This window comes from Phyllostomus hastatus, unplaced genomic scaffold (assembly GCF_019186645.2).
Source record: "Phyllostomus hastatus isolate PE091 unplaced genomic scaffold, TTU_PhHast_1.1 phas_contig_159, whole genome shotgun sequence".
NCBI classification, from domain to species: Eukaryota; Metazoa; Chordata; class Mammalia; order Chiroptera; family Phyllostomidae; genus Phyllostomus; species Phyllostomus hastatus.
This window is the reverse complement of record NW_025333640.1, coordinates 26,322,934-26,348,401: the sequence shown is the minus strand read 5'-3', so window position 1 is coordinate 26,348,401 and position 25,468 is coordinate 26,322,934. Positions and strand designations below refer to the sequence as shown.

At 38.5% G+C, this 25,468-nt stretch overlaps 1 protein-coding gene across 1 annotated transcript in view; it reads right to left on the bottom strand.

Moving 5' to 3' along the window:
• TTC29 (tetratricopeptide repeat domain 29) overlaps positions 1-25,468 on the bottom strand; it is a 143,825-nt gene that overhangs the window by 112,821 nt on the left and 5,536 nt on the right. The window contains exons 3-4 of the mRNA XM_045831564.1: positions 24,779-24,876; positions 22,741-22,824 (exon numbers count right to left, since the gene is read on the bottom strand). Of these exons, the coding sequence (XP_045687520.1) occupies positions 22,741-22,824; positions 24,779-24,870 (176 nt within the window). The 5' untranslated portion in view covers positions 24,871-24,876. The remainder of the gene's footprint in view (positions 1-22,740; positions 22,825-24,778; positions 24,877-25,468) is intronic.

Sequence of the window (25,468 nt, the reverse complement as noted above, 5' to 3'; positions counted from 1 at the left end):
CTAGAGCTGAGCTCCCCTTGGTAAGGACAAACAAGCTAGCTGACTGATGTCTTCGTCTGTGTGAGCAGCTATGACAAAATCCTACTGAGTAGCTCATTTACAAAAGAAACTGAGTGCTCACACTTCTGGAGGCTGCAAGTTCCAGATGAAGGCATCGGTGTGGTCACCTGCTGGTGTGGCCCTCTTCCTGGCTTGGGGCTGATGCCTTGCAGCTGTTGTGACCCCACATAGTGGGCGGGGCTAGGGGGCTCTCTGGAGCCTCTTTTACAAGGTGCTAGCCCTTGTAAAGGGCTCCACTCATGACCTAACCACCTCCCAAAGGCCCCACTGACTGACACTTTCAGGGATTTGGGTTTCAACATAAGAATTCGAGGGGTACAAACATTCAGACCACAGCAACTGACAACATCCCAAATCACTCAATATATTTATGAGCCTTTCACCAAAACAAAACAACCAACACGCCAAGCAAAAATTAAACATGTCACTTAGTATCAAGGCAAAGCGCTGTATCATGAATGATTTCACTGTGTGTTATGGAGACTCATTCATTCATTCATTCATTCATTCATTCACACATACTACGTCTACTGAAATTTATTACTAAATATATTTTTTAATTCCTTAAAGTTGTGATTACATTAATGATTTATTAGAATAGCATTTCACTACTAAATAACAAATCATATGCAAAAAGATAAGTTGGCAAATGAATATTCTACTTATTTACTCAAACAACAGCTGGTGAGCTTCATTCTAAGTGCCAGGCACTGTTCTAGACCAAGTAGGTTCAGTGTCCTCAGGTCAGTTCGTATTCTGGCGAGAGAACACAACCCACGAATAAATGTACAAATAATAAATACTGTCCGATGACGAAAACTGCCGCACAGGGAAGAGGGTCATGGGATAACCACTGTGTGTGTGGTGGCCATTATTCCACTAAGCAGGAAATTAGGGGCCAAGCGATTCAGCGTTACGTTACTTATTTTACATTCTTTTTTTAAAAATGGGGGACAATTAAATAGTTAAAACAACGGATTTAATGTGATACTACTTGCCATAAAAATTTCAGCCTGGAGTGCAACTAGCCTAGAATTAGCCCGAACACCCAAGGTCTGATCAGAACACCCAGTCCCACAAAATCTCCCTGGACCTTCTCATCAGGGAAATGTGTATATTGACATAGGCCCTGCCCACGTCGCAGGATTCTGCCAAGGACAAATGAAATGTCATACGTGAAAATGATCTGAAATGCGAAGTCCTGCCCTAGTGGTTCTCAACCTGCTGCCAGGCCACAGCATCACCTGCGGAGTTGAAAAGACAAGCAGAAGCCCTGGCTGGCGTAGCTCAGTGGATTGAGCATGGGCTGGGAACCAAAGTGTCCCAGGTTCGATTCTCAGCCAGGGTACATGCCTGGGTTGCAGGCCATAACCCCCAGCAACCGTACATTGATGCCTGCCTCTCTCTCTCTCTCTCTCTCCGCCCCCCACTCCCTTCCTTCCCTAAAAATAAATAAAATAAAATCTTTAAAATAAATAAATTAAAAAAAAAAAAAAAGAAAAGACAAGCAGAACAAAAACGCCCAGGCCCCAGGAGCAAAGGGTGTCTTATTCATTCGGCGGGCCAGCTTAGCTGAACAACGAAGTACACAAAGAGTGGGGAAGAGGAAGAGGAGGGTGACGACAGAGGACAGTTTTTGAAAAGGCAGGACCCAGATCATGAGGAGACCTCAGAGTCACGGTAAGAAGCTGGGACTCCAGGCTGGAAGTGAGGGGGAGCCGTCCGGGGCACTGAGTCAGGGACGCGACTGGCGGAGACTGCATTGGAGAAAACCCTGGAAGGACTGTCCCAGCAGGACTGCAGCCCTCCCCCATCCGGCAGCAGACGCAGGGCCCCTACTGCTGGAGGGCTGGTCCACAGGGGTAATATGGAAACCGCATTCCTGGGCCAAAAGCTCAAAAGCCACTGTCTCGTCTGAGACAAACAAATTATTTGAAATGGGGAAAAGAGAAGAAATGACCTATTTGAGTTTCTGCCTTCCCGTCGAGATAGAGAGTGTGGAGAAGCAGCAGTGAGGTGCTGCGTCCTCTCTCTCCGCCCCCCGCCCCCTCAATGCCAGTGGCCACGGGAAGGGCTCGTGTGCTGTGAGGCTGTGGTGTAAGAGCTGCTCGCCGGGGGCAGAGGGAGGACCCAGCTGTACCTGGGAGCACAACCAGCACCGCGGGGCTCCTGGAGGAGTCAGGTCAGTGCATTTCCAGAGCAGGCAGAAAGGGAGGGACCAAGTGTATCAGAGATGGGCATCTGTGTGGAACCGCACTGGTCAGAAAAGCACTCCGTTACCAGTAAAACTTGCCTCATGTGGCCTTCAGAACTAGAGGTTTTTATTTCTCACAGCACAAGAGCCTATAGGTAGGCAGCTACTGGCCTTGGTTCAAGGCTCATGCCTCTGGGACTATTTCAACCTTTCGCTCAGGCTTGTCCCCTGCTGGTCACTGGAGGGCCACCAGCTCCAAATGATCATTTCCTCCTCCGTCGAGGCGAGAAAAAAGGGGAGGATGGAGGGGCACCAGCTGTGTCTTTCCCTCTTACAGGGAAAAACATTCCCTGCAACTGCACATGGATGTCTGCTTTGGTTTCGCGGGCCAGAACCCTGCCACGTGGCCGCCCCTGCTGTACGGAGACTAGAAAAAACAAATATCCTGCCTGTTCTGGGGCACATCACCACCCTAAACAACGCTGGAGTTACGTTAGCCAAGAAGAAGGGAGACGGGGAGGTAGACAGGCAGATCGGGGTCTATCACAAGGTCCCAGGTCAGGATCTGGAGTAAATGCTGACAAACCCCATTCGGAGGGCTGCCAGATACAATGGGACAGAGTGCCCGGTTAAACCCGAATGTCACACAGTGGAACTGAAGGAGAGCAGGGGCACAAACAGAAGCAGGTGGACTCAGCACAGAGCTATGAGATCAAGACACTGATCACTCAGGGAAGGAATGGATGTTGGGGTGATGCTGGGCGGGAGGACGGACCAGGTTTTTGGAGTAACTTCATTTGCTAAGAGGGGAACGCAAAAGGGTGAACAGTTTTAGGGAAAGATAAATGAATTTAGGCTCAGAGAACTTGAATTTGAGGAACCTAAAGGGACATCCAAGTGGCACCCCCAAAGGCGGCTCTGGGGTGGTAGAGGCGGTCTCAGAGCACAAGGGGCTGGAAGCCCAGCCTGGCTTCAAACAAGCACTGACGCTTCCATAGTTCACACACCGGCTGCCCAGCATGCTCTCCTGTGAGTGGAGACAGAGCATTCTGGAGCAAAAGTAAAGAATGTTACACATTAATAAATATTAGAATGTTGATTTTAAACAACAAAAACAAACACTGGACATGAGGCCACCTCAGTTCTAATTGCAACGGGGACAGAAACGCGGAAAATCACTCTGGGAGCCTCATTCCCCTCCCCTGGAGGAGGAGGCTGCTTCGGGCGGATCCGGGGCTCCCTGCCCTGCCGAGCCCTTTCGACACGGCTGCTCCCGAGCTGTGTGTCTTCCAGGCTGGGCCTGATTTCAAAGACTCCCTAGCCATGGGGTGGGCCAGTGACCAAAATTAAGGCACTGGCCTTTCTCCCAAGGTTTTGGATCTTGAGGCAAGAAACAGGACAATGCGGAAGGTCGTTGGAGTACAAGCAACCTGGCGGCGACATCCTGAGAAGAGTCTCAAGCAGATCTTGCTGCCTAGACCCATTCATACGTCCCGCGTCTTGTCCTTTCCTCTGAGCTGATTCTCCCCTAGGCTCAGTGAGTTACCTGATACCCCTCCCATAAAATCACTCCCACTTTGTCTGGTCAGAACCAGCTTCTGCTGTCTCTGACCAAAGAACACAAACCAGATTCAGAAGGTTCTGTGGCCTAAACTGGTTTCCGAGACGGCTTTCAGCCTCAAAACTTCTACAATATACAACTAATAGCAACTTTTAAAATTTCAAGCATATTTTAAAAACAGACCTTTCTTTAAAGAAAAGAGATTTCAGGTAGTAATGGAATTGTATTTTCAAATGCATTATGTTACTAGGCTGATAGTATCTCTATTTTACAAATGTGTGTTTGTGTAGACACACGCAAATGTGTCATCGTTTAAGCCTCATTACTAATATCTGAGAGCAAGGAAGAGTACTGTAGTGAACTGTTAAATAGGTTTAAGTAGGAACCTAAGTTTAAATAGTTATGACCTAAACTGTTATAGTTAATGCAAATAATTCCTTTTAACTGCAATAGTTTTCATGTATTACAACAAACTAGGTATCTGAAAATAAAAATATGTTAACTTCCACCATTACATGTGTATTTCTCAGGCTTTATATGTCATAACAGAGAACCAAAGTTCACTCACTTTATGAAAAAGGGATTTTTTAAAATACAAACAGAGATATACACAGAATACAAATTCACTATTTTATTTATTTCATTTGGACATACAGTGTTTAGTCTCTGGCTTCATTTACATATTAAAACAAATATTACTCTAAGCTCAAATATGTTCTTTCTAAATATCAGGAGAAGAAAAGTTCCCTTGACCTGAAGTCAGTCTACGGGGTGAAAAGGGAGAATCTGGAAAAACTTAAGGAGAGGTTTGATAATGTGCGATTGGAGAGGAGTTGTCCAGACAGAAAACATGCCAGTCATCGAAGCAGAGGTTGTGACACTCAGGGATGTGGGGGGGGGGGGGGGGGGCGCATCGTAAATCTACATCCCACGGAAGCGCCGGGCCCTGCAGCCCGAGGCTGCCCTGAGCTGAGGGATGCGGCCGCAGAAGAAGGGACTTAGGAGTAGGATTAAACAGTCACGCATTTCATATGGATTCTATTACTATTCAGAGGCATTATTCAATAGAGAGAATATGTTTAAGTATTCTGAATTTACATCAAATTTCCCCCCAAATTTCCCTAAGATTAAAAAAAAATCTACGGACTGACAGGAAGTAAAACTGAACCATTTGACACAACTCCACAGCAGCTGGGTGCGTGGAGTTACAATAGCTGCAGAAATACGTAAATTCCTACGTAAATTCCACCTTAAACCATTTTGAATAGCTACCGTTTCCAGAGCACCTACAATGTGCCAGATGCTGTGTGGACATTATTTCTAAAAATAACTCCGCAAAGTACTGTTCTTATTTCTGCAGGTTAAAACCAAACCAAACCAAGCCCTGTCTTCCGTGAGGTGGTGACGTGCACAAAGCCATACAGGCTAAGACGTGGCAGAGGCGGAATTCATACCCGGGTTCCTCAGACGGGAAATCCTGGATTTCTCCACTTCACCGCATTGCCCCTCATTATGGCAAATATTGTTGACACTGCTCCTCCCTCTCCACACAGTATCTGTTTATCTGCATTGATCGCGTAGGAATTTGACATAACTGGACAAGTACAGTGTAACTCCAATTTGGAAGCTGCTGTTTTTGTCCTTGTTGGATTATGACAGGCATGTTCTGTGACTGTCCCAAAGAATCCCCTTCCCTAAAACGGGGGAGCAGACAACCGACAGCATCCTTTCAAAGCCGACTAAATAGATGTAATTCCCACTCAAGTGTGTACGAGGAGGTCCCCCCAAATGCAATTTATTTATAAAAATTGTGCATTTATTCTTATATGTTTGAACTTCAGACACCTTCAAAGTACTCTCCATTTGATGCAAGACACCTATCAAGACATGTTTTCCCACCACGCAAAACAGTTTTTAAGCTCATCGATTTTTATGGCTTTTAGTATTTCTGCTGTTTATTGTTTTACCTCTTCCACTTTGGCACAACATTCCCTTTGGGGACTTTTTTCATCCGGGGAAACAAAAAAAAAAGTCACTCGGGGAGGGATTCGGTGAATAGGGAGGGTGTGGCACGGGGGTCCTGCTGGTTTGTTTGTTTTTTTTTGTCAAAAACTGGTGAACACTCAGCATGGTGTAGGCAGGTGAGCTCATAAATCCCCCATCATGAATCAGACAAACACACTGAATGAGACTTCAAAAACATTCACACTAAGCCAGGCACAGCACAATAAGGGCAGCTCGTCCCCGGGTGCAGATGGGTTCCCAGAGCACCCACCTAGCAAGGGAACCCTGCACCACAAGGGGCCCGCCCTCCAGAAGACAAGTTGGATTTGGTGGGGGTCTGAGGCGAACATAAAAGGATGAAAAGCACACACTTCTACAAATATTAAAAAAAAAAACATGAATAAGTGGAATAAATAGATATGGCAACTTATTCTCCCTGCACTTACAGCACTTACAGGTATTTATACTTGTTATTAGATAGACATTCAACATGAAAATGCAATATCAATTATTCTATTATAGAGTTAATATATTTAACACATTTTTATAGCACAAACTGAAATAGTATATCAAGGTGGAGCTTCATATTCAGTAAAATATTTTAAAAGCAGTTCAATAAAAAACTATATTTTTAAAAAGATCATAAAATTTTTATTTAATCTGGCAAAGATAAACTCAAAAGCCATGTAATATCTAATCAGAAGTCAGGATAACACTTTTATTCCATTAAATTAATATTTATAAGTCACTGGTGGATTATCTTTGTGTCAGTTATAACAATCTTACATTCATATTGTAGGGATAAATGTTATTGGAATCACCTACGGGATAATTACATTGACTCTTAAATTAATACTTAAATAGCTTCAGTTAATATAATTCCCATGGAATAAAGTCAGTCACTATTCTTACCCATACTTTTCAGTGTAGGTGTATGTTATGTATAATTAGAATTGAGAAAAACGTCTCTTTTTTTTCACACACACACATACACACACTAAATAAAAATCATGTAAGTCCTTTGGGTATGTTTTATATTTTTTTGTGAAAAGGACAGTTGTTCACCAAAAAGCTAAAGCAAAGATATAATATTTCCCAGCATTTACAGAGAGAAGTTAGAAAGAAAAAATTAACTATGTTTGAAATGACTTTACTTTAAAAGTAAAATGACTTTACAATGAAAGCTGAAAGCATTTTTCTTAATTTTACACATTACAGTTTTTAATAATGATTAGTACTAGTGTTGAATGATATTAAGAATTACTTTACCAACAGTCAGACACATTTTTGTGTAATAACCATCAGAGAGTTGAGCTTTTTAGGGCCTTTACTTTATTTTCCATGTTTGGTACTTCAAACTATAGCAAGGAAAAAAGTTTCAGTATAAACAAGTCTCTTTTCAAATTTAAAGGACTTCCAGTGAGTTGACTGGTCTCTGGGGGCATCTACTGGAAATTTAGCAAACTGCAGTTACATCATGTAAATTGGATAACTTTCATTATCCATCTTAATACAGATATTATTTTAATTGATATGCAAATAAGGTGACACTCAAAGAAGATGAATGTAAAGTTATGCATGGTATTCCATCTCATCCATCTGGTAACAGCAAAACACGTAGCTGTCTGTGAGATCTCTTAACAAACACTCAACTCTTAAAAATGTAAATGGGGCGGATGGCACATCGCCGATGAACGGTTTTGCAGCCATTCAATTCTCCTGTTTGCAATACTTGGAAATGTATTTTAGAGATAAAGATTCACATATTAATGAGGCGTTTTATTAATCTCAATGAAATGTACATAAAAAGCACTTTTAAATTTATGATGGTTTCTCCCAAACTCATTTTGCATTTCATTATATCCACAAATCATAAATAAACTGATAGTCACTGCTGATATTCTGTATGATTTAATTTAACTATTTAGAGGTTAATACCTCAAAAAGTAGTATTTGTTATACTTGAAACCAAAGAATCTATTCTTCATTATAATTAGCCATTAGAATTAGAATTAGTCATTAAAATGAACATTGCTGTTAATTTTTCCTAAACATTTTAGAACATCCTTAAACAAAACTGAATATGTAATGAACATAATATAATCACTGTAGCTTATGTATATACTTTTAACATATATTTCAATAAAAAACTCTTGTAATAATATTATTGGAGTTATGATTAGTCATGCAGCAGGAGTTTTAACATCACCACCATTATAACAATCTTGATTTTCTGTGTGTAATTTAAATTATATTTTCTTTAAAAGAAAATTAAAAAGATAATTTTAAAGGTATATTAATAGTATTATACTTATATTGTACCATAATATACTTTATGTACTACTATAATTTCATCTAAAATCCTCCTAATAAAGATTGAGATATATAACATTACAGCTGCATTCCAAAAAAAAAAACCTAATACATGTATTAATTTATATCATTTCTGAAAATTTTATTAGAATCACTATCCAAATAAATGGTAAACTGAAGAAACTAATCAACATTAAAATGTTATCAGCAAATCAGAACCTGAATATTAATATAGCAGGATTTTGATTTCAATTTAGGTTTATTTTATATATCTGCACTTATTTGATAACTTTAAAATAAATAAATAAATAAATAAATAAATAAAATCGAACCCCAAGCAGTTATTGAATAGAATGTTTTGTGATTTTTTAAACAATTAGAAATTTACTGATTTGAGTCTTTAGAGGAAGTTGTCACACACACAAGTTTTCTGGGAAAATACAAATTTTTATCCACTGATAATCAGAGTTAGAAAGCATTGACAGACCTTCAATATTTTAAAAGTGTGTAGGAATATTTAAAATGCTATTTTGAAAAAACTATTTAATCCAAGTCAATCTTTAATTCCTTTAAAGAAACTAATGATAATAATTACTGAGGAAGTTTGCCCCACAGTATTTTTTACATGGGACTGTTACTCATGCAATTCTTTCAACAAAAAATAAAATGCTAAGAAAATTGATCAACAAAGAATTCTTTCAATAGCATGGTAAGTATACAGTTCAATATGGGTGATTTTATATTAGGATATGTGGAATATTCACGTAGTATACAACAAAGATCATTTCTCTGATTCAATTATGTTAAACTGATATTTAGCAAAAAGGCAGTAATTCTGTGAGATCAATAAATATTAATCAATCAAATAGAATTTTGGCTAGTACTTGTCACCCGATAGCACTGGAAAGCTGTGGTTATTTAGTAGACAGACTGCAATCCTTACAATTGCTTTAAATAATTCTCTTAACATAAAGGCATTTTTTAAGGTACATACCCTGTTAAAAATGAATTACTCAAGTGATTCCCATTCAATCAAATATTTGAAGTACAGCGATTATAATCAATCAGAAATAAACTATTCATTAATCAATACAAAGTATTACCAAAATATTTACCCACATAGCTGTCACACATACTTCTTTACTGAATATTTTCTTTCCTGAAATATTTTCTTTACTAAAAAATCTCAAACTTAACATTTTAAAAAGCTTTTCTTTAGAGGTTTAGTGAAGAAGCACTGGAAAAATGCTCCTTATGAGGCTAATTACACATGAAATCTTCATAAGTAGTCTTATTATTTGCAAACTCCCTGGAGAAATTCAAACATATTTTTACAAAAGATATTTTAAGCCAAAGATTGAACATGGAAAGGTATCAAATTAATATCATTGTTTAAAAAGAATTTTCAGTGAAAGTATTTTCAAGCCAGAAGTATCACACTTGAGTCCAAACACCTTTGGCTAAATAAGGCAGTCATATTAATTCTTGTTTTTTTTTTAATTTACACTATAACTTTGTACAATAGGACAACATACTTATAAAACCAATTTAAATTTAAGTATGAGCTCAAAAATAAAGCTTGAAAATAATCTTAGTTTTTGGATTGTGTTATAATTGTTTTTAAAAAGCTGAATAAGTAACAATTCTGTTATGTTCCTCATCCTAATATAACAAAAATAAACATAAGAAAAAAGGGAGAAAACAAAAAATAAGCTTTATACCACATGACCACAAACACATGAAAACACAATCACACTAGCTCACTATCTCCATATTTTTATCTAAATTAGTATTTATAATTGTTAATTAATATAAAACTGCATATGATACATTATTCTGTTTTTAAAACATAATTCTATGATTGCTTCACACATTTTTTTGAAATCTGCTTTAGGGCAATTTGCCTCAAATAATATCATTTATTTTTTTCCTTTCAGTTCTTCACCTCTGTATCTTTACAAACAAAAGAACTATCAATTACCCATATAAAATGAGTGAAACATTAAATTTTTAAGAAAAAATATAAGGCTGGAGAATATAAACACAAAACTTAGTAAAAACAACAAGTTGCATTAAGAAGAAAACTTCAGCTTACTGTGCTCTGGTTTTTTTTTTACTAAAGTATGTCATACATTTTATCTTTGCAAGAGTTTGACAAGTTTTGCAAGTAAAATTCTGTTTCCTCTACACTTGCTAATAGTCATGAGAATCTGTAGTTTGCACCTTCCTATTAAAAATGTATTGTATTTTTTGAAATTATTCACCCCGCCTTTTATCCAGACCATGTCTTTGAAAGGAGGAAGTAGATAATAAATGGAATAATTCATGACTCCCCATTAAATATGAAACTTTCTTTTGCAGAGTTTAGAAAATGAAGTTCTACATAATGTACAAAAGTTGATTAGAACTTTTTTAACCTTTTCAAGAAAAACCTTTCACATTAAACCACTGGATGAAGAGCTTTCTTTGACAAAAAAAGTAAACCGATCAATTCTTTACACCTATAGTTTCAACACATACATTCTACTGTTGCTCCTTCCAAAGATATTTCCTTATAATACTTAAGTACTTATTCAAATAATGCCAAGAAAGATAGTATACAGGAGGCTAAAACATGACAAGTATTAAGAAAAATGAAACTGGTTTAAATTACAAAGGGAAAATCATGCAAATTAAAAATGAAAACAAAATAGTGTATTATTCATGCTCATTTCAGCAACATAACAGACAATGCCATAAGAGTAAATAATAAAGCCTGAAATTACATCTCTCTTATCATGACATTTCCTCTAGTGTGGTAGTGATATTCTGTCCTGAGAAAAACCGTATGTACCTTTATAAACCTTTCTTTACAAACTATCCATTGGTACTGTTAACTATACTCTTTTGCCATTTTTGGATAAAATAAAAACTAAATCAAATAATTTTAGGCTTATTCCAGCTCTATCATGTTACATTTCTTGGATAAGAACTAGATAGTAAATGCAACTGAAGAGACACGTCAAGTTCTGACATTTTTAGGGCAGCAGGTGACCTCAAGTTTCTATTGTGGAACAGTTCATCCTTTCACTCAACACATCTTAATTTTCCCCATATCAAAAACACATGAAGAATACATTTTCCCATTTCCACCTTAAATGTGTAAAAGACAAGGACTGTAGTGTAAGCTTTGTGAAGAAACCTTTCCTTTGTGTGGTCTCAATTAACATCACAAAGGAGGTGTGGCTCGTGTCCACCTGAAAGCCAGGCAGGACTGCTCACAGGCAGTGTGTACACTGAGACCAGCCTTCCAGAACATGCATTTCCTTTTACACTGAGTAAACACCAAATGAACAAACACAAAAATAAATCAATCATTATTACGCTTTGGTTAGACAATATTTGTATATAAACATCTTATTTTCCTGAATGTTGCATTAATTTTATTGAAGCTATCTAAAACCATTTAGAAAATGTATACCTACAACTAAGATATGTCAAATCCAATGTGTGCATTAATAAGAATATTGTAAGAGCTAAAGGAAGTATTTGTGAGAAGATAAAATAAAATAGCCTGGTATTCGAACATTTAGAAAATAGTAAAAAATAGATATATGTGGGGATTATAACTTCCTTGAGACTGAGAATGTGTCATTTGTTTCTTTTGTGTTTTCATATAATAGTGCAAATGTCAACAGAATGAAATATTGCACATGATTAATATAAAATAAAATAGAATTCATAAAAATTAAAGGGGCATACAAATATCACTGATTCATAAAGAGTTTAATTTTATGAGAATTATAGCAGTTAGGAAACAATACAGCTAATAACATAGCTTCAAAATCTAGAAAATTTTCAGAATAAGGAGAAATTTATTTTAATGCCTTTTCCCCATAAAGTACAGATAATGCACTTTTTTTTATGTTTAGAAAAACACATTTTGTGTACTACTTTGGCATAACATACACATTATATACCACTTTTGTTCACACAAGATTGAAGCTTCTTGAAGCAGAGGTTTTCCTATTTGCTTTCTTTTTAATTTTGTATTTAGCTTTATTCACGTATTTCTCTTTAAGATTTTTTACAACACTGCTCATGCAAGATACTGCTCCATGTTTCCCTTCTATGTAACGGCGTTTTCCGGTGCTGGTGTGGGGGCCGTTCTGGTCTCAGAGAGGGAGTTCAGGAGGGTTTCCTCCCTTCCCATTTTCCCGAAGAGCAGGAACCCGACTGGCATTGTTTCTTCCCCACATGTCAGCTAGAACTCACCACGGAAGCCATGTGGGCCTGCAATTTTCTTTGTGTGAAGTTTTGAAAACTACTAATTCAATGTCCTTAATGGCTATAAACTTACTGTTTTATCTAGTTCTACTTAAGTGAACTTGGCAGTGTCTTTCAAGAAATGTAGCCATTCCATATAAGTTATATATCAGCATAATTATATTTGTACGATCTTTACTGATGGGTTTCCTCATCTCTGAAATTGCTAGATTGCGCCTTCTCTCTTCATCTGTGATCAGTCCGACACAGCATTGATCGATTCTACTGATATTCTTAGAGAACCGGTTTTCAGTTTTGCTGATTCTGTTTTTCTGCTTTCTGCTCTCTCTTCACGGTTCACTTTTCTCTGCTAACATTCAGTTTAAATTGTCTTCATTTTCTAGTTTTTCTTTTTTAAATGAAAGCTTAGGGCATTGACTGTGGACATTTCAATTTTTCTCATATATGTATTTTAATGCTACAAATTTCCCATTAGCACTACTTGGCCGTGTGCCACAAATTGTGATATACCATGTTTTCCCTTTCATTCAGTTCACAATATTTTCTAATTTGCCTTGTGTTTTTTTCTCTGACCCATGGCTTATTTAGAATTATGTTATCTACTTTCCAAATTTGTGAGAGTTTTCCAGAGATCTTCTTGTTATTATTTCAAATTTAATTCCATTGTTATAAGAGACCTGAATCTATAGGATGTAAATCCTTTTATGTATATTGAAATTTGCTTTATGGCCCAAAATATAATTTCATTTGATAATGTTCCATGTGCAACTTGAAAATAATGTGTGTTCTGATGTTATGGAGTGTTGGCAGAATGTTCTGTAAATGTCAGTTATTTATGTTGATCGATGGTCTTGTTCAAGTCTCCAGTATTCTTACTGATTTTTTTATCAATTATTGAGAGAGCAGTGTTATAATCTCCAATTATAATTGTGGATTTGTCTGTTTCTCCTTTTCTTTCTATCCATTTTTGTTGTATGTGTTTTGAAGTTCTGCCATTAGGAATACAAACATTTAGGATTATGTCTTTTTGATGAACCAACTCTGTTAATCATTATAAAATGTCACTTTTTACCTCTGGTAATATCTCAACTGCTTTCTGAAAATGTGTATCTGAAAATCTTGAAATCTCTCGTTTTTCTTCTCTTCTTTCTCATTATGTCAAGACTTTACTACCTTGCCCTCACCAGTATGGCTCAGTTGGTTGGGTATTGTTCTGCAAAGCAAAAATGGTCACCGCTTGATCCCCAGTCAGGGCACATGCCTGGGGTGCAAGCCAGGTCCCCAGATGGGGGTGTGCAAGAGGCAGCTAATCCATCTTTCTCTCACACATCGATGTTTCCCTCTCTTTCTCCATCACTTGCCCTCTCTCTAACAATAAATAAATAAAATCTTTTTAAAAAAGACTTTGCTATCTATTGTACTTCTGTGTAGTTATTTCAAGTATAGGAAGGAAATGTGCTTAGCTATCCATTTTGATCTTGATCTTAAAGTGGAAAAAAAACCCTAAACTAAACTTTTAAGACAATGCCCTTTTCAACAATATATCTCTTTAGCTGCTCCGGTTGTAGGGTTAGAGATTGTTTCAGAGAAGCTGAGGGGATTTTATGGAAGCCTGAATCAAGATCATAGAATGCCTGGGTCCTAATGAGGTAAACCCAGAGGGAGGTTCTAGATCCCCAGTGGTAATGGGAATCCAGGAGGAGACTGGAAATCTGATTTCTAATGTATGTCTGAACCATTTTCTGTCTTATTCTAGCTTATTTCTAACTTATTCATTCCTTCATCTTTATGAATTGTTTTTTCCTATCTTATTTCTTCTTTTTATTTATAACCTTAGATTGCTCCAGTCAAATTACTTAACCTCTCTACACCTTGTCTCTGGGAGTGATATCAACTCTTCACAAAACTATTGTAAGGATCACTTAAAACAGATCAGCTACCAGTGAAGATGAAGGCATAAGTAAGTACAGATCACCTCCTTGCACAACCACAGCAGAAATTACAACTACACTACAAAACAAATATCACCCAGAATCATCAGAAAATCGAGCTTTGTGGAAGTCTGATTAAACCAAGTCTTATTACATCCATTCAGACAGGTAAGAGGGGCAGAGATGCATGGAGAGGCGCGGAGACCCAGAGATGCAGAATGGGTGGTCCCACACCGTGTGTGGTGGATAAAAATTGGGAAGGATACCTCAGGAGCGAAGGGTCCCAGCCCAGAGAGGAACTGGCAAGGGGTGTTCAAAGTGATGGAAAGAAAGGACCTACAAGCTAGATTACTCCATCCAGCAAAGCTATCATTTAGAATTGTAGGGCAGATAAAGAGCTTCCCAGACAAGATAAAGCTAAAGGAGTGCATCATCACCAAACCATTATTACATGAAATGTTAAAGGGACTTATTTAAGAAACAGAAGATCAAAACTACAAACATTAAAATGGCAATAAATTCACAACTATCAACAATTGAATCTAAAAAACAAATTAAGCACAGCAGAACAGAAACAGAATCATAGATACGGAGATCATTTGGAGGACTATCAGTTGGGAATGGGAAGGAGGAGACTGGGGAAAAAATTCAGGGATTAAGAAGTACAAGTTGGTAGGTACAGAATAGACAAGGGGATATTAAGAATAGTATAGGAAATGGAGTAGCCAAAGAACTTATGTGCATGACCCATGGACATGAACTAAGGGGGGATTGCTGCCGGGCAAGTGGGTACCTGGCGGAGGGGGGCAAAGGGGGAAAAACCGGGACAACTGTAATAGCATAACCAACAAAATATATTGAAAACAAAAACCACAATGAGATACCATCTCACAACAACAAAAAAACACAGACCAGACCAGCTCACAATATTCATTTAATGTACCTTATCTATTACTATCTTGCCTGAAATGAAACCTAGCTAAGAAATGTAATATTTGTGACAAACTAAATATCAATAGCCATTTTGTTGTTTATTAGGAATGCAAATTTACATGATAGTGCTCCATTTTTCTTATATAATGTCATGTGATATCTTTCTTTATCAAAAAATTTATTATCAAGAAAGAGCTTGTTTCTCTTGAAGAACTGACATGCTTTCTCCCATCAGGTCCTGAGAAATGTACAGTCCGTGACGCCTCCCTTCTGCCCAGCCTGCCCAGAAGTTCGGAGGGAAACTTCACCTGTTTCCTTCGGGGAACTCCATTACCTCTCGTGGGAAGCATGTTTACAGACTTCTCCTTTATTTGCCTTTCATTTTCTATTTGTAATCTGACAGGTGCGTAATGTAAAATGTTAACTTTAAGTTTCCTCAATCCTTCCTGGAAAGAAAGTAAGCAGGCAATAAAGTGTTTTATGTATGTCAGCAGAGTCTAAAGGAGAAGGAAGCACGATTCCTGCTTGCAGAATCCCCTCAGTCTGGGGCAGAGTCCCTGTCTTAAGGCAGTTCCCAGGAAGGAAGGCCTTTACACTGCAGTTTCGTGCATGTGCATATTTGTTTCACATATGTACATATGAAACAAAAGTTCAAAACTACTAGTACGCAACATGTTCCCATCTCTTTATAAATATGAACTCAGTTCATCCTCATAGCTATTAATGAGCCAGACCCTATTATTATTATCACTCTTTTTTTTTTTTCAGATGAGGACAGTGAGCTAGAGGAAGCTTTAGAGACCTGGCGCAAATCGGCCAGTGCTGGTAAGTGTCAAGCCGGAGCCCCGGGAGTCAGGTTTTACAACGCATGCTCTACCTCATCACATCAGGCAGCCTCCCGATATATAGCCTCACTCTGCGCAAAGCACCCTTTTCTGTTATTTTACTATCCTCTTTTTCATTTTTTAAATGCTGGTCATGATCCCCAAGCAGATGGGCCGTAACCACTACTCACTAATGGGTCACATTCTGTGGTTCGTGAAACATTCATCAAGAAGGGAAAACCCCACACAAACATGATTGTCCGTGGCTATTAAGAGAGTTGCAGCGGGAGCTCTGGACCCTACCACGTGGTGAGGATGAATCCAAGGAGGCCTCACAGAGGCAGGGGCAGACTGGGGCCGGAAGCTGCACGTTTAGCAAGCACACAGGAGCAGGGGAGGGAGAATGGCGTTTCAGACAGGGCACATATACAGGCCATGAAGGGGTGAATGTTCACCATTCACTGACCGCCCCCACACCTGTGAGCTAAGTGCAAGCACTAAGGACATACAGGTGAGCAGAGCGTCCATGGCTCCAGCCCTCTTGCAGCTTAGAGCCTAGTTGAGGACACAAAGTAGCAATGACAATGCCATGCTGTAAGTGCCACACGATGGGAGGCATTCAGGGTGTCACAGATCCTAGAGCAGGTTTTATTACAGGTGTTACGCTAGCAAGGCTACCTAATATCAGCAAGCCATTTAAGAATGAGTAAGAGTTGGCCATGAAATGGTAAGGGGGAAAAGTATTGTAGGCCAAGAGAATGGTAATAAACTAAAGCTGGAAGATGAGAGAGAATATCGTTTAACGAAGAGCCAAGCACCTTCAGAGACAGAAAGGTATAGTGGTCGAGGAACAGGCTCCAGAACCAGACTGCCTACGTTCAAATTCCTGCTCTTCCACTTACCAGATGTGTGACTTAGTAGCTCTGTGCTTCCATCTCCTTAGCTATACATGCAACTAACAAAGCTTTTTCTATAATTAAATCAATTAATACATGTAAGGCACTTAGTTTAGAGCAGTATCTGAAACATAGTAAGTGCTCAGCAAACATTAGTCATTATTATTTTGTCAAAGAATACATTTCAAAGTGGGAATGGAAGCAGTTACATGGGCTGGGGTGTAGTTGGCCTTAGCTAAAACATATTGATTGAGCACCTACTATGTGCTGGATGCTGTTATAGGTGCTGGAGACTCAGCAGCGGTGAACATGACATTCCCCAGTAGCTCAGGCTAGTGCAGAAGGAGTCACTTTTCTTCCTGCCTGCATCCTCAATAAATGTCTTCACCTTGCTACCTAGATTTGGAGTGCCTGGCCATTGTGCAGATACAGGTGTTGAAACTGCTTGTAACAAGTAGGCCTGCAGTTTGCAAAAGTACCTTTGGAAGGCAATTTTGAAACAAATTCAAGATTAAAACCTAAGACTGGCAAAAGGATAATTTACTGTAGGTGAGTAAGTATAATACAGTTCAAAATGAGGCAGGAGAGAAAGGCTTTAGAGGATGTAAAAATAAATGGTTCTTTGTGTCTTTACAGCCCAGACTCTTTGAAAAGGGTGACTGAGAATACCACCTGCCACGGTGCTGACAGTGTGACACTCTGTGAACACCAACTAAAGGTGCTGAGAGACATTCTGAGAATCGCAGTGTCTTAGAGAGGCACACAGTTCGAACTGAATCTATTCTTCCACGTAACAGACCTTGATGTCTGAAGCAGAGAATAATACTGAGCAGATTAGCATTCCCTGTCCCTTGATGATTTTGTTTATTTGTATCCTCATATACATAGCTAAAGCTGTAAAACTGCCCCCCAGAAATTTTTATTTGAATCTATAAATGACACTTTTATTACTTAGCTACTCGAAGCAATTATGGTATGATAATAAGGGATGCATTAGGTCCTTTAAAAAAGCAATAATGCATTCTGACAATATGGCATTTTTTAAAGATTTAATTAATTTATTTTTAGAGAGAGAGGAAGGAAGGGAGAAAAAGAGGGAGAGAAGCATCAATGTGAGGTTACCTCTCACGCCCCTCTTTCTGGGGACCTGGCTCGTAGCCCAGGCATGTGCCCTGACTGGGAATTGAACCAGCAACCCTTTGGTTCACAGGCCAGCACTCAATCCACTGAGCCACATCACCCAGGGTGGGATTTTTTAAAAGTATAAAAACACAACATGAACTTCTTTAGTTAAAGATCAGTTAACTACTATTAATGAACTTATATGAAGACTTAAGTAAAAAAGTCAAATTATCAGTGTCAAATATACATACATATGTTTGAAAAAAAATGTACCTATTAGGCACAGCAATAGTCTGGTCACTTAAAAGGCAGTAAAGCGTACTGAAATTCCTCCTGTACGTGTGGATGATAAAAATCCCAGAAGCCCTTTGTCCTGTAACTATTTTACCCACTCCAAAGTGAAGTAAGCCCCACCCACTGGACTTGGGCATTCCAGGAACAGGAATTTGACTTGCCCTGCTCAGTTATCATTTACATATTATAACCCTATTGGGTTCATAAGACACTGTTGAGGAGCTAAAATTCCTTAACAGTCAAACCAGCTACATGTAACGCTGAACTAAAAGTGTTATAACCAAAAAATATTCATAGCAGGATACCTATTTCATGGTGTTGTTCATCTTACACGTATTCTTTCACTTATTCATTTATTTAACATCTAATTGCTGAGCTCGGACCATGTGCCAGGCCCTGCTGAGGCCCAGGGCCTGCACACACGGACCCACTGCCGCTCCTGCGGAGCAGTGGGCCTGCTCGGGGTGAGACAGTTGACAGACGAACTCCCAACGCAAGGTGGGGCCGGGTTACATCAGAAACAGACCCTGATGATTCAACTGGGAGAAAGTGGGGGACAGGCTGCTAAACTGTGAGGTCAGGGAACGGCAGACAAGAGTGCCAGCAGTGACACATTGAGAGTGGGGAGGGGGGAAGGTGGGGTGGGGTGGGGAGAACGGGAGATAAACTCAGAGAGGCCAGCCGAGTCCCAGCCCTGCACAGCTTCAGGCTACCAAGACGAGTTTCAAGTTTATCACAAGAACAATGGGAAGATCTTGGAGGGTTTTTAAACAGAGGAGTGTCCCCATCTAATTTGTTCTAAAGATCACCCTTGAGGCCAAATTTTGGCAGTTAAAGTGGATAAGAGGAGAGCAATTAGGAGACGTGTTAGTGATTTTGGGGTGCGATGAGGGTGGCTACGCAATGAAGAGTGGACGATTAACACAGGGGATGTTTTGAAGTTAGGTCTGATAAGGCAAAATGAGGGATTAGATAGGGGAGGGGTAGTAAAGGCCAGGGGAAGCTCCAGGCTGTCTTGATGCCACGTGCTGGGTTGGAGAAATACTTAGTGGAAGCTGAGGGGCAGTGGGAGTAAAGCAAGAGTCCAGGGTGAGTGGGGCCACATTAACTTTGAAATGTGTATTAAAAGCCCAACCAAATATGTCAAGGAGGCAGTTGGGTATAAAAATCTGGAGCTCCTTGGAGAAGGCTAGATTTACAAATTTGTTGGTCGCCGGGTTATTGCTAATAATTGAAGCTTTAAGGTTGGATCTGGCTAGAAAGTGTAATTGGAGTAGAGGCCCTAGGACCCAGCCCTAGGGCACCCCACCACTGAGAGTTTGAGCAAAGAAAGCCAGCCAGCACAGGAGGTGGAGGCACCGCAGCCGAAGAGTTTGGAGGAAAATCAGAGAACAAGGCATCATGGAAACCACAAATACAGGCCATTCAAGGACAGAGTGCTCTACTCTATCAAATGGTGTGAAAACCTCAAGCCAAGATAAGGACGGAAACATGACCACTACATTTGGTAAAAATGGAGGACATTGGTCACCCAGAACAGAGGTTTTAGTGAGTTCTGGGGTTGGAAGTCTAGGAGGAGTCAACTGAGGCAAGAACAGGATGGGAAAATGCTGAGACATTCCTTCTGGCTACTGTGAAGGGCAGAGAAAAATGGGGTAGAATCTGGAGAGGGATAAGGAGTTAAGGGAAATATCAGAGTAGGTACCAGTGTGAATGAGATTGATCCAATGAGGAAGGAAAAACTGGAGGTGGAGAAGAATGTTTTAGAAGAAGGAAGAGGGGATGGTATGCAGGGAGCAAGTTGAGACACCGTCCTCAGACAAGGATGGGAACGCTCCGCCCACTGCAATAGGAGGAACGTCTCGGAGTGTGAGTTCACACACAAGTAGGCCAGTACGTTCTGAAGTGGATGCATGGTTACTTTGGGACTAGACATAGAACACAAACATGGCGTATGATCTCAAAGCTAGTGTACTTCAATTACACAGAATAATAATGGTAACATCTATTGCCACCTTAGACAAGTTTAAGGTAGTATAGAGAGGGCTGTGAGGGTGTATCTTAGACACTGCTTTTGCCCAGTTAAAAATCTGATTCACCAGTTTCTTCCCATTGCATCCCTGTGCACTTCAGATCTGTTACACACCATTTGGATCGTTTTATGATGCAAGTTCCTCCTGTCAAGAATACAAGTTCCGTCCTACTGCCTAGTCCTCTCTGATTTCCCAGTACAATCAGGACTCACTCATTCTGTGTTCATAGATCTTGTCGTCTCAAACAGAGACAAGGATGGGGCCTAGTACTTTACAATAAAATATCATTGTCTCTCCCACTGTGAAAAACCTAGTATTAGCTATAAAGTAGGCAATTAAATTCTTGCTGACCAATTTACGTTTTCAGAGTTGAATGGCTAACAAAAAGTTTTATGTGGCAAATCTTTGGTTAGCAGAATATAAAGAATTCCTAATGGCACCTGCTGGTTATTGCCTCTAGACACTGAAATTATGCACCCATTGTCTTCTTTTTTCTTTTTAAAGATTTTATTCACTTATTTTTAGAGAGGGAAGGGAGGGAGAAAGAGAGAGAGAGAAACATCAATGTGCGGTTGCTGGGGGTCATAGCCTGCTACCCAGGCATGTAACCTGACTGGGAATCGAACCTGCAACACTTTGGTTCGCAGCCCACGTTCATTCCACTGAGCTACACCAGCCAGGGCTCAATTTTCTTCTTTACAATACTATTCAATTAGTTTGTCTGGAGAAAAATGTAGAATGTATGTCAGTCAAAAGCATACTAGGAGTTAAATACAAGCTATCTTCCTGTTAAGGTGTGCATCCACTTTCTTAGGGGAAAAGCTTTGGCCTAAAAAAATAAAAGTATTCAAGTGCAAGAAGCTTTAAGGAGAATGCAACATTAAGGATTGAGGAGTACCCAGTGCTGCTTGTTTTCTGTAGCATAATATGAATTTGAAATCAATTTGGTAGTCTCCTTAGTGAAAAAATATTATTAAGAGAATACTTTCCCATACAGCCTGTTCTGCATTGTCTTAGATCAAAGGTTTCTTCAGAACAGACTGAAAGCTTAGCAGATTTTAATTATCTAGCTTTCCAGGCTGTTAAATGTGAAGAATAAGTTTAATTCCAAATTTAAGTCCCAATTTTCAAGCTAGTTATAGCTGCTTGGATGTTCTTATATTTAAATCAAAATGCAACTATCCCTCACATGTATTTTTCTTTTAAGAAGTGATTGTATTATCAGACAATGCTGCCCTTTAATTTTATCCAACAGGTTACCATGGGACATTAACAAATTAACAGTCAGAATCGCATTGAACCAGAGGGCTCATGAACCACACACGGCAGTCAGCGAGCTTCAAGGAAGGCGGTGATGACAGCCGCTGTAAAACTGTGTCACTCTACAAAGTATCTGCCGATAGAATGAACTGTTCCCTTTTCCTGGGTCCTATGTAAATTAATAAAATAATATCTAGTGATAGATATCAAGAGACTTAGAATTTTAAACTCTATGAAAACCTATACCAAAAACATCATTAGTGGTACTTTTTCATTGGGATCCCATAGTCCTAGACAATACTAATCTTTTCAAGGCACTTTTTCCTAAATTGTTTTAATTGAATCATCTAATGAACTCCATAAGATGCATGTGCATTTTTAACATTTTCATTTTTCAATGCTTGTATCTGATGATCTTATAACAGTCACCCAGTCTATAGGTAAGAAACATAAACCTTTTAGCTATTGTTCTAAGTTTCTATGTATTTCTTACTAACCTACATGAATTTTTATAGTTTTTACTCACACCCTAAATTAGGTTCTAACTAGTGGTAAAATGGCGAAGTTTACATTGCTGATTTAATAAATAAATCCAGACAATTTGGAATTATTTTAAAACCAAGCAATAAACTATGATCCATTCATTCTTTTAGTGGGTTATTGGTGGGGTGGGGTGGGGGTTTTTTTTAATCACCAGGAGAAAAAATATATGAATCTTTCTCTTCAAGCTCTTTTCTCCCCCATGGAGGCAACACACCTTAAAATTGAGGTTAATGAGCAATTAATGGCACAGACTCAACTAAAATACTGCTAATGTGACAGTATAGCATCTCGGTAAATATGAGAATTCTGAGAGCCATACAATTAAAGACTTTGATATGTGTAAGATCAATGGACATGACTTATCACTATTTAATATGAGCTTTAATTTTTAAATGCCATGTTCCAGTGAAAAGGTGTACTACTGCACAGGAAAATTGAAATTTCAATAGAGTCAAGACAAAAGAAACAAACTTTACATTAAAGTACCTTTAAGAGGTTATACTTACGCAGCAACCTCCTCTTTTGACAACCCTTTGAAATTCACCTCCAGGTAATGATCTATGTCCTCTTTTTCTTTGATCAATTGAGACCTAAATGAAACGGAAAGCAATAATAAAGCACTGGCTTATCAAGTAGAAAAGCTACCAAATGTGGTGGAATGCCACCGGGAGAACAGAAGCATTCGGGGCATAATACCATGTACGATACACGAGCTGCAATGGTTTTTAGAGGTAGGTCATTGATTGACAATTCCTAACTTCTAATTTTCTTGAATGGAAAAAGACAGGGAAGAATATCAAACCAAGTGTACAAACAAATAAAACATCAAACACACTAAAATCATCTGCATTTTTAAATAAATGTATTTTTTTTCCCTCAAAGCTTCTAAGATCTTCCATTTTACTCCTGTTGCTTCCTAGTGCAACATTCCAGGTTCTCATATTCTGTTTGGCACAGAATCTTGAACTAAGAATAGCTATTGGATACAAATATGTAGACTTTATTTGTTCCAAACATTAACAGATTTGCTTTGAAATGCTGAGTGTGTTTTATAATCATACATGAAACTCAAATTATTATTAAAAGTTCCAAATGCAATGTGATTTTAAGAAAAATATATTTATGGAGAAATATATTACACATGTAGTGTGTTTGTTCTTTACACACCCTTGCACCATTAAAAACAAACATATTATTAATATCTTATAACCATGGGAGAATAGCACTGAACAAATATCTATTTTTATTCAGAAGTAATGGAGAATGCTGATATAAAACTTTGCCTGAAATGACTATGCTAGAAATGTTTTTATTCAATACTAATACAAGAAAAACTTTTCTTTAAAATTGAGTTTACATCTTATTTTAGAGATGTGGGATTGGCTTTGTTTTTACTCATGTTGAAAATAAAATGTAACCTTAGTCATTAAGAAAGATAGGGAAAATGATATTTTTCATACTTTGTTAATATTTCACATTTTTAAAAGTAAAATGTATAGACCAGTGTATCTATATACATGTATATTCAGTAGTATGTCAGCTGGACCTAAATAATAATATATATCATGGAACTATGCATCTCATGAAAAATTTAGTTTTTACATTTTTTGAAAAGAAAATTTGATTTGCTATTACTAAAAAAAACTTTTATGTAGTCTAGTAAATGTATTTATTGATATTTAGTTCATAGGCTTTGGTCTGTCCCAGAAATAATAAAAATGAGGTGTAATTTTTTTCAGAAGAAAATCGTCTCATAATCTTTGATCATTATGCCTGGCAGGAAATGAAAAGTTATGTATCTAAAGAAAATAATCAAACTAAAATATGTAAGTTATTTATATCTACAAATAATATGTGCATTATTAAGCATCCAGACAATTATGAATGTAATTACTAAGTAATGCAATCTCAGTCCAGATTCATAATTATGACAAAATACACCAAGTTCTCTGCCTTGCGATTTCTGGGCTACAACGCCTGGCGCTGTGCAGCCCTTCACAGGGAGGCTCAGCTGGTTGGATGGTGCGTTTGCGGGCTGCGCGGTCATTTCAGGAGCACATCGCGCCTGCCAATCACCCCTCGTAGTGGGACTGTGTCCTCCTTCCTCCAAAACGAAAACCAGCACTCAGGACCTTGTGGATTGGAAGCCAGATACTGTTCGTTCCTAAAGCTTCTGCTTTCTGTTCTCCACACACATTTTTTCTAAAAAAACAAAAATGTGTATCTCCAAAGCTTTATGGGAACTGTGATATAATTGGAATAAAAAATAAAATGATCAAGTGAGTACTAGCTTAAATAAATATATTTAATAAATATATTCTTTATTATTATAAAGAATTCATATGTTAATACATGTATGTTTAAATATATTCTTAATATTTAAATAAAGTTCATCAATCCTTTGAAACCACAAATTTGAATATTCTGAATATAGCAATATATTTTTGGCACTAAACCATTTGTTTTCTGAGACATGCCATTGACAGTTCTTACTGTGGGAAATTTATTCTGTAGGAAAAGAAATGAAAACCAGGGGTCACGTACCTTGGAATTGAGGTGGGAGAGCATGGCAGCTTCTGTCTGGCTAGAGATGTAAGCTTTGGGCGTGGCACAGGCAGTGGGGGCAGGGTAGTCATTTTGTACTACAAAGAGAGAAGGAAGGAAGGAAGGGAAGGAGGGAGGGAGGGAGGGGAGGGAAGGGAGAGAGGGAGGGAGGGAGTGAGGGAGAGAGGGAGGGAGGGAAAAGATGTGGTATTTTAAAGATAAATATTTCAAAGAATATTTTAACACATTGTAGCCCTGGCTGGCTGAGCTCAGTGGATTGAGCGTGGGCTGCAAACCAAAGCATCGCAGTTTCGATTCCCAGTCAGGGCACATGCCTGGGTTGCAGGCCACAGCCCCCAGCAACCACACATTGATGTTTCTCTCTCTCTCTCTCTCTTTCTCCACCCTTCCCTCTCTATAAATAAATAAATAAAGTCTTTAAAAAAAAGACGTTAGATCCACAGCCTGCCATCTGAGCTGAGAATGCCTCTCTGTGTAGAGCTATAGCTGTTATTCGGGAATGATACACACACAGTGAGTGAATCTACAGGTTGCTTCTCTCATTATTTTCTTCCACCAGCTGCCTTTGGGCCAATTTATTACTTGTGTACATCTCTACTATGAAGTAGAAAATCTGATAAACGAGTTGAAAATTTAGTCAATCACGAGTGTTCATATGAGTTTTATTAG